This window comes from Carya illinoinensis, chromosome 1 (genome assembly GCF_018687715.1).
Source record: "Carya illinoinensis cultivar Pawnee chromosome 1, C.illinoinensisPawnee_v1, whole genome shotgun sequence".
NCBI lineage: Eukaryota > Viridiplantae > Streptophyta > Magnoliopsida > Fagales > Juglandaceae > Carya > Carya illinoinensis.
The window spans coordinates 30,510,562-30,522,500 of NC_056752.1; the positions used below are offsets into that span (position 1 = coordinate 30,510,562).

Sequence of the window (11,939 nt, forward strand, 5' to 3'; positions counted from 1 at the left end):
TAAGGGTCATTACTCGGACTACGAGCTTCTGGACTTTGTTTATGCTCTGAGGGGTAGGCATATCGACATTCTCTGGGTTGATTCCTCGTTCTGAGACAATAAAGCCTAGGAACTTCCCGAAATCCATGCCAAAAGCACACTTCACCGGGTTCAATTTGATCTGGTACTGCCTCAACACTGCGAAGGTTTCTTGGAGGTCATCCAAGTGCTGCTAAGAGTTCTACTTTTGATTAGTAGGTCATCCATGTAGACCTTCATATTTCTCCCAATTTGATCCTTGATCATATGAATAACTAACTGTTGGTAGGTGGCCCCCACATTCTTCAATCCGAATGGCATGGAGGAGTAATAGTATAACCCTTGGTCGATGATAAACGACATATTCGCCTCATTGTCTGGGTTCATACGGATTTGGTTGTATCCAGAGTAAGCATCCCTAAAGCTCAGCATGTGATGACCCACCGTGGAGTCAACGATCAGGTCAGTGAAGTCCACACACATACTCCATTTGCCACTTCGCTTCTTTACCAGCACTACGTTGGATAGCCAATCTGGGTAGTGAGCTTCCCATATCAATCCTGCCGTAAGTAATCAGTCGACTTCTTTGATGATGGCGACATTCTTCTCTCACTGAAGCTCTTACATTTCTGCTGCTCCCCGTTAGCTTTGGGGTCCACACTCAAGTGATATTGCATGGTCTCGAAGTCGATTCTTGGCATATCCTTGTGACTCCAGGCAAAGGCATGCTGGTGCTCCACGACGAGCTGCTACATAGCAGCCCTCATCTCAAGGGTTATCTCAATGTCGATCCTAGTAGTGGCTTTCAAGCGGCTTAGATTCAGCAAGATCAGTTTTAGCGGCTTGTTCAGCTCCACCTTCCGGAGTGTGTACTCGTCACAGTCCACGCCATCTGCTGGGGCACACTCAGGTAGGGGTGAGAGGATGCCCTACACCTTCTCCTTCTGTAACGCCTCGTACCTGGCTGGGTCGGAGAATTACTACCTATCATCTATAATCATATCTCCCAATATAAATAAAATCTCCAAAGGTTTCAAAACAAACATAAATTCATCTTTCTCAACTTAAAACTTAAATCCCTCCACATGATCATCAAAGTAATAATCAAATAACATAAATCCATGTTTTCCACAATCTTCCTATAACTCTATAATAATAAATTGATAATTTAATACATCTCACTAAACCACAAATATCATAAAGAAATCTAAATAATCAACGAACCCTTCTACTAGCATTGGTACCCTTAGGTAGTCGACTCTCTATTCTGAGCTTGCCAAACTCCAATTTCTATTCCTGGCCCCCAGTTAGTTCATCCACATCATCTGAAAAATGTTATCAAGATAAAGGGTGAGTTATCAATAACTCAGTAAGTAAAATACATATACTAATGTGTAAACATGAGCCTTTTCAAAAAATTCAGTATGCAGAAAAAATACATTTCATTTTTATATGCACATCTCAAAATGTATTATCGAAAAATCAAAGTGACTTTTCAATCTTTTCATAATAAAAAACCAATTGTTCATATTCGAAGACTGACTATAGAGGGTACCTATTAAAGCATTGTAGGCAAGACTCTACCACCGTCCCTGGTTACCACCATCCCCACAACTCTTATGTGCCAGGAATCATCAGGCGGGACTCTACCATCGTCCCTACTTACCACCATATTTGACTTTGCTCTAATACCAACTATTAATATTGTATCACAGAGTTTTTATTCATATTCAGAACTACACATCTTTTTTCATCTTTTTCACATGTTCAGTAGAGATTCAGAACTTTTTCATATAACATGTACAAAAAAAATTTCATATTTCATGTTCGCTCTTTTTCACATTTTAAAAACATGTCAAAATGTAGCTCATATCTACACCAATCATGTCAGAAACCAATTTTCTTTCATATAGATTTCATGAGTAATGTAGAAACACATAACTACCATTGTTTTTCGTATTTTCTTTTCAAAACATATCATGCACATTTTTATCAACCAACGTTAATTCATTTTTCTTTTATACAAAGTCTAACATAGGAACCCCACTTACCTGAACTTCTTAACTTTTCAGAATTTCTTCACAATAGTACTAAACAAAAGTAATCATCATCTATAAAATAGTCATTTAACTTTCGTAAATTTTCAATTGAACACATACTTTGTAATTAAAAACATGAGATATAAAATTCTATATTTTTCCTTAATGTCTACCAATCCTCGAAACCCTAAAATATCATCACTTTATAAATAATTGATTCCCACCTAATTTTTCCAATCAACTATAAGATTAAACCTAAATATGATCTCAACACTCAAACATCTATCCTGTCTTAGTACTATAATATAAAATCATCGTAAATAAAAATAATCCTATTAATAACACTAGAAGGTCTATGTTATAATGGAGGGGGAAAGAAGAGACAACGTGGAGAGAGAAGAAGAGAGAAACTAAAGTGAGGGAGGAACCGAGAGGGGTGGAGGTTGGGCATGGGGGTTCATCTGTGTCTCCACAAAACGTTCGGCAACGTGAGAACCTTCCGATGGTGGTGCTGCAGCTGTGCGCAATTGTGGGCTGAGCAAGAAACTTGCTTTGTTTGCATAGTATAAAAATAGGGGCTGGTTTTTGGTTGTTCACGTAGGAAATATTGGCTTAGTTGGACAGAGGATGGCTAAAATGGAGGCTCTCGATGATTTGCTTTTGGAGTCGCTAGTCCCCCATCTAGTATGACTAGGGCCTACACACTCGTTTGGTGTAGTGTCATCTTGTCGTGCATCTGCGGTTCCATTAAGTGTCTCTTTCTCCTTCCTTGCACTTTCCTTGCCATGATTGTTGCTTCCATATTTATCGATGTTGCTTCCTCCTGCTCATGAGCTATCTGAGAACGGGTTTTCGAATGCATACGAGGGACACGTAAAGTCTATAGAGATCTCATATATGGCACCACTGTTAATGTCATGTTTCACATACCTTTGGGTCAGACTCTCAACAACTCAGGTATTCGATCTTGGGCCTGCAGACACAAAGAAAACACCGTTAAATAGGGGCCGTGGTGGTTGTCAGGGAGTTTTTAATGTCAAATTCAGTATCATTTTAAAGTTTAGTGCAAGTATGCAGAGAGTTTAAAGAGAATTCTTAATATTTGGGGATTCGCCTTTTATACACGGTCCTTAGGGTCAGGTGCCTATGCTTAATGTCAGGAGGATGTGTCCTCTTAGCAATCTTTTAGTCATGTCCATTTAATGCGGCGTGGCTTCCTGTCCCCTCTGCTTAACGGCAAGCATAGTCCATAAGTTTCGCCCTACCAGTTGTCGGGAGATCATGGGCTCCTCTTATTTACCGACTACCTTCTTGTAAAGGCTTTCTAGGGCTAAGCGACGTTTGGGGAGGTAAGGGTGGCATGTCCCTTGTTCTCCTTTTTTAGGGGCCGAGGGCCCTTCATGGGCCAATGGACTGCTCGGTTGGTCTGAGCCTTCCATGTATTTGGGCCTATATTCTAAGCCTCTGCCCAAGAGAAAAAATCTCATTTCACACCATTTATTGATAGTTGTTAATAGAAAAATAATAACTTAGAAAGCACCTACAATTTAAATAGCCAGCCATGCATGGTAGAGCATGTACAACTTGGGTAGTAGTTAGGTTTGCATCTTCTTTAATGCTCGTTTAGATAGTGAGATAGTTTTAGATAAAAATTAAAAATTAAATAAAATATTATTATAATATTACTTTTTAATATTATTATTATTTTAAAATTTTAAAAAATTAAATTGAGTTTTAAAAAAATTAAATTATTTATTATATCTTATATAAAAATTTAAAAAAATTATAATAATAAGATAAAATAAAATAAAACATTTTTTAAATCCTAACAATCTCTTAAATCTTAATGTCGGCAAGAGTGAAGTGATGCTCACATTCCACGTAATCGACTTCCCCGACCCGGCCCGGCCCATTGATAGCAAATTCACATGCTCGAAACGAAAAGGTCAGACGCCATTATTAACGAAAAAGCCTGACCACAACTTTTTCTGTGCATTTGCTAATTAGCACCAACTTTTTCTGTAGATGGAGACGCAACAGAAGAAGAGCACAAGACAACAAAAGATCAGGTTTGCAGCTTTCCATTTGTTCCTTTATTCCTCGTGAAGCTTTTTCTTACCTGATCACCAAATTAAGCCAATTAAAAGTTATTATTACGGCTTTCAGATCAACACTACCTAGATACTGCATGCAGCCAACTCTAAAAGAGATCTAGAGTTTGCGGGTATGGCCTCCGATGAATATATTGTAATGCTACCTTACCTTGCCCATGGCCATCTCATACCATTCCTAGCATTGGCAAGGCAGATTCAACAAAGAACCGGCTTCACCATCACCATTGCCAGCACCAAGCTCAATATCCAGTACCTCCGACGTTCTCCTGTTTCTGTTGACGACACTAATTCCCCATCCCATTCCAGCATCCGCTTTGTCGAGCTCCCCTTCTGCAGCTCTGCCCACGACTTACCACCCAACACTGAGAATACCGAGAACTTGTCTCTAAACAAAATGATAAACCTTTTTCATGCATCGGTAAGTCTTAAAGATCCACTTTTGCACGTTCTCCATGATATGATTGACCAAGAAGGGCGGCCTCCGCTTTGTATAATTTCAGACGTGTTTTTTGGGTGGGCTGTCGATGTTGCAAAGAGTGTGGGCGCCATGCACATTACATTCTCCACCGGTGGAGCCTACGGCACCATGACCTACGTCTCTCTGTGGCTTAACCTCCCACATCGTTCCACAGATTCCGACGAGTTCAAGCTGCCGGGGTTTCCTGAAAGTTATCGCTTCCATCGCTCTCAATTGCACCAATACTTGAGAGTTGCGGATGGCACGGACATGTGGTCTACATTTATGCAGCCACAGATTTCGCGTTGCTTGGAGTCTTCAGGGTGGCTGTGTAACACAGTCGAGGAAATTGAACCTTTTGGCCTGGATCTTCTCAGAAAATATCTGCGACTTCCCGTTTGGACTATAGGTCCTCTTCTTCCCCAAGCAGCTCTTAAAAAGCCGTCCTCCTCACATTCATCAAGTATTTCCGGACAACATGCCGGGAAAAAATCCGGAGTACCTCCAGAAAAATGCCTCGAGTGGCTTGATTTGAAGGGTGCTGATTCAATTCTTTACATTTCTTTTGGTTCTCAGAACACCATTGGTGCGTCCCAAATGATGCAATTAGCTAAAGGCTTGGAGGACAGTGCAAAATCTTTCATTTGGGTGATAAGGCCACCCCTTGGTTTCGACATTAATGGAGAATTCAGAGCGGAGTGGTTGCCAGAAGGATTTGAAGAACGGATCAGGGAAAACAAACGAGGTTTGTTAGTCAGAAACTGGGCACCACAGTTGGATATTCTTGCCCACAAGTCGACCGGAGCTTTTCTGAGTCATTGCGGGTGGAACTCGATATTGGAGAGCTTAAGCCAGGGCGTGCCTATTATAGGGTGGCCAATGGCAGCCGAGCAGGCATACAATTCAAAGATGCTGACGGAGGAGATGGGTTTGAGTGTGGAGCTGACAAGAGGGCATCAAAGCGTGATTGAAGCGAAGGAGGTGAAGAGGGTCGTAGAATTGGTTATGGACGAAAAGGGCAAAGGCAAGGATATGAGGAAGAAGGCAGCCGAGGTTAGAGAGCAGATAAGGTCGGCAATAAGAAAAGAGGGAGAGGAACAGGGGTCTTCGGTGAAGGCAATGGATGACTTTATTAGGACGATTGTTTCCAAGAGAGGAGCACTCACGGGCAATCAACTTGGTTCAAATATTTCAGAGAAAATAGTTTAGTTTCTGATCAAGGATCGCCAGCTCGTGTCCTTTCTTTCTTTGTCAAAAATGGTCTCGTGTTCTGAAGGTGATTGATATATATAGTTGGTGGAATTGCATTGATACTGCTCGACCTGTTACATATGAAATAATGAATAGGAAAATTTTATGTGCAGTCATTTTTACGGATTCTTTTGTGCACTCTAATGATATGATTGGTTGTGTATTAAAAGAAAATTAATCCAACCAATCATATCAGTGAAGTATATAAAGAATGTATAAAAATGATTATATATAACATTATTCTAATAAATAAATTGCTGCTTATTAGTACGACTAATTTGTGACACTGTTATAAATTAATTGTATTAATTAGCAGCAATTAAATTAATAGGACTATTAATACGATTAATAAATTAGTCTTACTACTTAGCAGCAATTAAATTAGTACGACTATTAATACGATTAATAAATTCGTCGTACTAATTAGCAGTAATTTATTTATTATTCTGTTCCTCTTCATTCTTGCTCTTTCTTTTTAACTTGTCCTTGCTTTTCTTCAATTTAGAAGTTTACGTTTTTGTCCTTTTATTTTACTGATAAATTTACATCTTTGACCCTTTCTATTTGCCTATAGTTGTCGTCTATCAGTAGATGAGTAGAAATTTTTTCCAAATTTTGTTTGCAATTTTATCCCTCTACATTTATCATTTTCCCGTTTTGTCCTTTTTATTGGTTTTGTTTTTTCTACAAATTTACTTCTTTAACCCTGTCTAATTACTTTCTAACCGAGTCTATCGTTGAAGACCAAATCGCTACAATCACCCAGAACACCGCAATAGAAAGAAGAGCAATTCAAAGTATAATCATTTTTCCGTACTTTTGTACTGGTTGGATTAATTTTTTTTTAATATTCAATCCATCGTATCACTGAAGGGTATAAAAAATACACAAAAAAAAAAAAAAACTGTACATAAAATTTTTGCAGAAAGAATCACAAATCCAGAACACCTTCGTTCAACTCCCAGCCAAAAACCCAACCCAGCTGAGAAGGGGGCAGAGAGAATCACAAACCCAGACCATCTTTATTCAACTCCCACATATAAACCCAACCCAACCAAACTTGGGATTTGCGATCCCAGGTAAGATCGGTTCATGGGGCTACGATGGCACAGAGGGAGAAAAGGGAAAACTGGAGAGAGAGAGAGAGAGAGAGAGAGATCTGCTCTTCACGAAGGCGTCGTGGCTGGAAGGATGGCATCGCAGAACCGTGGCCGGTGTGATGATAGGCAACGTGTAAAGACCCAACCATTGTGGAGAGGAAAAATGCCGTGATCAGAGAGAAAGGGGGCAACGCAGGAGGGGAAATGAAGGAGGCGATGACAGTGGTGCAGGCATAGGCTATGGTGGTTGTTATGGCCTCTCGAAGAAGGGGAAACGGTAGGCATGGGCATGGGCTACGGTGGCTATTATGGCCTCTCGACGAACGGGCGTGGTTGTGGGATACGTTGGAACGCACTGTTTCAACCAAGCTATGGGTATAGAGAGAGAGAGAGAGAGAGCGGTCGAGAGGAAAAATGGCAGTGAAGAGACGGGGGGCGGCGCAGGAGGGGAAATGAGGAGGGATTTTCACTCCTTGCAACAAACGGTGTCGTTTAAAGTGAAACTTTATCGCTGGATTTTTATTTCTGATGAGCTATGGGCTCAGACGCACGGGCTGGGCCAGAAATACACAAATGCATATTGTAGCAAAATCAGACTCCCTTGATCAAACTATTTGGGCTCTACCCCACTAGAAGGAAAACATATAAATTTAGCTTTCATTTAATTGATCCAAAGCACTACTCTAAAAGTATACATGGTATTTTCCCACACACTGGGCCTAATTCTCACTCACAACACCAAAATGAAACTTTTATGGCTGGGTTTTTATTTCTTACGAGCTTATGGGCTCAAATGTAAGGATTGGGCCAGGAATATACTTTTAATACATACAATTATCGATTACCCTAATCAAAATTATTCTAATTTATAATTATAATATAAAATGGAGAATCTATCATTTGCCATTAACTTCTAACTGACATTTGCAATACCCATAAAAATGGTCTGAAGTCCAACATTACATGAACCTAATTTGTTTTGTCTTCCATAATTTCACATTTTTTTAATCTTAATAAAAATATAATAGTAATTTCAACTCTATGTTCGGGGTTTAAGCCAATGCACTACAACAAAGTGGTTTTTGAGAAATTTTGTCACAAAAGATAATGATTTCATCCTAAAATATATCTTGGGATGAAAAAATATCGTCCCAAAATCATTTCAATAACAGTGTCTCAAAAAAAATCTTTTGAGATGAATTTGAGCAAAACCATTCAATCACGTTCAAATGGAATATTATTTTTGGGAGGCTTGAATTTAGTCCCTGGATCACATGTGAATGGTACAAAGTTGCCGTTCGAATGCCAAATATGTTCAAACACATCTTTCGTGAGTGATCGATCAATATTAAACATTATGTATTAATGTTTGACTAGTTTTACGTATAATGTTCGAACATTTCACCATTGGCATTCAAACAATTTTGACATTGATAAAGTCATTCGATATCAAATGTTTTGTATCAATGTTCAAACAGTTTTACTTATTCTGTTCGAACGACCAAAAAACGTCCAATCGATATAAAACCATTTGAATGTTCTATATCAATATTCAAATGGTTTTACTTATTCTATTTGGACGGTAGCTATTTTATTTTACCCAATAATAAAAAATCAAATATACATACATAATATCTTAAAAAAATACATTAAAATTTGTTCAATACCCACAAAAGTAATCTAATAAGTGCAAACTAAATAAATAAAACAGTGGTACTAGTGTTCCTCATATAGAAATAAATCCCAAAATCTGTATGTATAATGTAAATTAGTTATTTAGAGGCCTGAACTATTACATAAGCATCTGCATTTGGAGTTGCACCCCTCTCCCGAACTCTTCTTGTTGTTGCATGCACATCTCCTTGTCTGCTTGTTTCGCCAATTAAGCCTTTAACTCATGTTGTCTTATAATCAATTCTTTGATTTTTAAATTTGCATTCTCTAATACTATAGAGGTGTTAGTGGCAAACTCGAACGATGAAGAAGAGTTAGAAGGCTTTACATAACGACGCAAACCCTTGAATGTTGACCTAGAACTTGTGTAAAAATTTCAATATCACTTGTTGAAGAATTTTGATCTGAAGCAGATTCAACACGTATGACAAACATTTTATCCTACACACAAGAGAAAAAATTAATATCATCACAAATATTCAAATATATTTAATTAAAACAAATTATACTACTTACATAATTTTCACAGATATCGGGATGAGTCCACTTTCCATTAGGATTAGTTTATGATGCAATATATAATTTTGTCAGATCATAATTGACATTTGAGTACTCTTACTACAAGAGACATTTGTTGAGATATAAAGTCATTATAACACCTCCAAATAACAAACTGTATACAAGAAAAAAATAAAATAGCATTATTAATTTCTTAGAGAGGCGATGAAAAGATCTTGAACTTGCATGATGAATCTTCAACTTCAATCTATTTGTTTTGTTTATAGAACTTCGTCCTTACATAGAAGTTGTAAATATTAGGAAACAAAAATTATAAATAGAACATGTAAAAATATTCAGTTAATTATACCTTATATAGATCCTCAAACATGTTACAAAAGTTTTCCCATTCGAAAGATCAGACATCCTGAAAATGATGTTGGCATGTATCTTCCTTGTTCTTAAACTTATTATATGTTCATTATACCTTGCCTTATATTTACGGAATGTATTACATATAAGCTCATCGACAATCTTACGTTCCTCTCTCCAACCAAAATTTAATTCGAAATTGTTTTTGAAAAAATATATATACAAAGATATTATCACCCAGAATACTCTAAATTTTGCATACATATTAAATAATATTAATATAAATCAAATATTTAAACATGACCAAACAATGCTTGTTGATAAGCTATTTCACATTTTGGAGGAGTTTTTGCCATGAACTTGTAGCCAAAGTGCATAAGTTCGTGTAAGAGAACCCACATGTGATGCAAGCCAAGCTGCTGGTTGTCCTTCGCCTCAAGTGTGCTCGTCAAGAATGTTAACCTTCATTTTACCCACTTTATGATATTTTTCCATCATCACACTTCTAGTAGTGCCTTAACATTGACAATATTGTATTGTTAACTCTATAAAATATAATATTTGTTGTAGAAAAGAAGTAAATCATGGTTAGAAACGATGTAATATGTCTATTTTATGACCTTAATTGAAACAAAATGACTATTATATTTTTACCTTGTTTTGTGGAGTCATTCTCTAGTAGTGAGTTAGACAGGAAGTTAGGAACAAGTGGAGATGGGAATGTGAACACAAAATTGGTCAATCATTTGTATCAGTTTCATTTTACCATTCTCCTTCAGCATGTGTAGATACTTTAGATGACTCAACATTTTACTCAACTATCTCATCAACAATTTCAGTCTCAAATCTACAAACAAGTTAAAGACATGTTGACTCTCTTGGTATGCTTCTTGAGTAGAGGGATTATGTTCGAACACATCTTGTCCTTTCGCCTCAGGGATAAAATCATATATATTTTTTTGAGAAAACTTTTGTCCTTCTCTCCATTAATTTCTTAACTCAGTATCATCTAAGTAGAATACTTGAGATTCTTGGGAAGTCAAAATAAATAGATCATCTTCATACCATTTTTTTAATGTATTAATACTTAAAAAAATATTCATCATCATGGACTCCCCTTTGAAGATTGCTTAAATCCCACCAATCAACTTAAACAGATACACCACAAGCTCCCCCAAATATTTCATTCCAATTATATCAACAATAATCCCATAAAAATTAATGTTTTCTTTGTCATGACTTCCTTCGACTAGGACACCACTATTTTGTATTTTCCTAAAGCATTACCGATCAATTGTGTGATACCTACTTCCTCGAAAAATACATGTAGAATATCAAACAACATGTCTCGAGGGGGCACACGCCAATGCATACAATTCATCCAATATATCGTTTGGATTATGTTCATGCATTTGTACAACCTACATATTGAATAAAGCATAAATGTATAAAAATAAGCAATCGGTATATTTTTTTTGGTAATCCAAATTTACATCTGTAATGTCGTTATCCGTTGTTCAAACTATTTTGGGAACTCCTCTTCATGTTTCTGGTTTATATCATCTACTCTGAGTTCATTGAGCACGTTAATAAGATCACTAAAATTGAAGATTACCAAATAATTTATATTCTTATAATTTTTTAAAGTGAATCACAATATTAATTAACAAATAATAATGACAACTTACTTCAAATGGCTCTATATCTTAGGGCAATTTTTCAACATGTACTACTAAGCTTTCTTGAACTCTTTTTGACACAAATTATAACCACACCGCACCAAGTGGATGTACTTGTTGAAAAAATACAGAAAACCCATTTCGTTGTCTTGCTTGGTCAACATCAAAGTTTATTTTTGGCCGATCAAATCTCGCGTCAACTCCATGGAAGTATTTGGAACATAATGTATGCTACTCATTGTCAATATATGTTTCTAGAATTGATCCTTTTGGGCGGGCCTTGTTTCTCACTATGAGTTTCAGATTCTTAAGAAATCGTTCAATGGGATACATCCATCTATACTGAACTGGTTCTATAAGACAAGTCTCATGTGGCAAATGAATGGTTAGGTGAACCATGATGTTGAAAAATGGCGATGTGGCAAATGAACAGTTAGATGAACCATGATGTTAAACAATATTATAGCAATTTTCTATTTCATACAATCCAAAACTTCTATATTCAACGTTCTAGCACACAAGTCTTTAGAAGATGCACTCAACTCAATCAAAGCCTGATGACTTGCAAAATTTCATATTGCAGATTTACAAGATCGCTCGAGCAGAGGCTTTTGGCCGCTAGAACGAATTCTAGCAGATTCAAACGCTTGACTGCCGCTCGATAGTGAGCGGAGGCTTTTGGCTGCTTGAGCGAAGTCAAGCAAAGTTGAACGCTCGATGTGCGCTCGACAATCCGC

The 11,939-nt window shown here is 37.2% G+C and overlaps 1 protein-coding gene and 1 long non-coding RNA gene across 2 annotated transcripts; one reads left to right on the forward strand and one right to left on the reverse strand.

Annotated features, from left to right (window-relative positions):
• Positions 1-639: 639 nt before the first annotated feature.
• On the reverse strand, positions 640-4,454 carry LOC122314969. Its single transcript, XR_006243920.1, has 3 exons — positions 4,320-4,454; positions 3,932-4,176; positions 640-3,030 (listed from the first exon to the last, which is right to left on the reverse strand). It is a non-coding gene; the product is annotated as an uncharacterized LOC122314969 (long non-coding RNA).
• LOC122314961 (UDP-glycosyltransferase 92A1-like) lies at positions 4,023-5,940 on the forward strand. The gene is made up of 2 exons (XM_043130621.1): positions 4,023-4,126; positions 4,224-5,940. The coding sequence occupies exon 2, from the start codon at positions 4,284-4,286 to the stop codon at positions 5,835-5,837; it is 1,554 nt and encodes a 517-aa protein (XP_042986555.1). The 5' UTR covers positions 4,023-4,126; positions 4,224-4,283; the 3' UTR covers positions 5,838-5,940.
• Positions 5,941-11,939: the final 5,999 nt, after the last annotated feature.

What these genes read in the sequence shown, in the direction of transcription:
- LOC122314961 (XM_043130621.1), top strand. Translation starts at nt 4,284, where the DNA reads ATGGCCTCCGATGAATATATTGTAATGCTACCTTACCTTGCCCATGGC.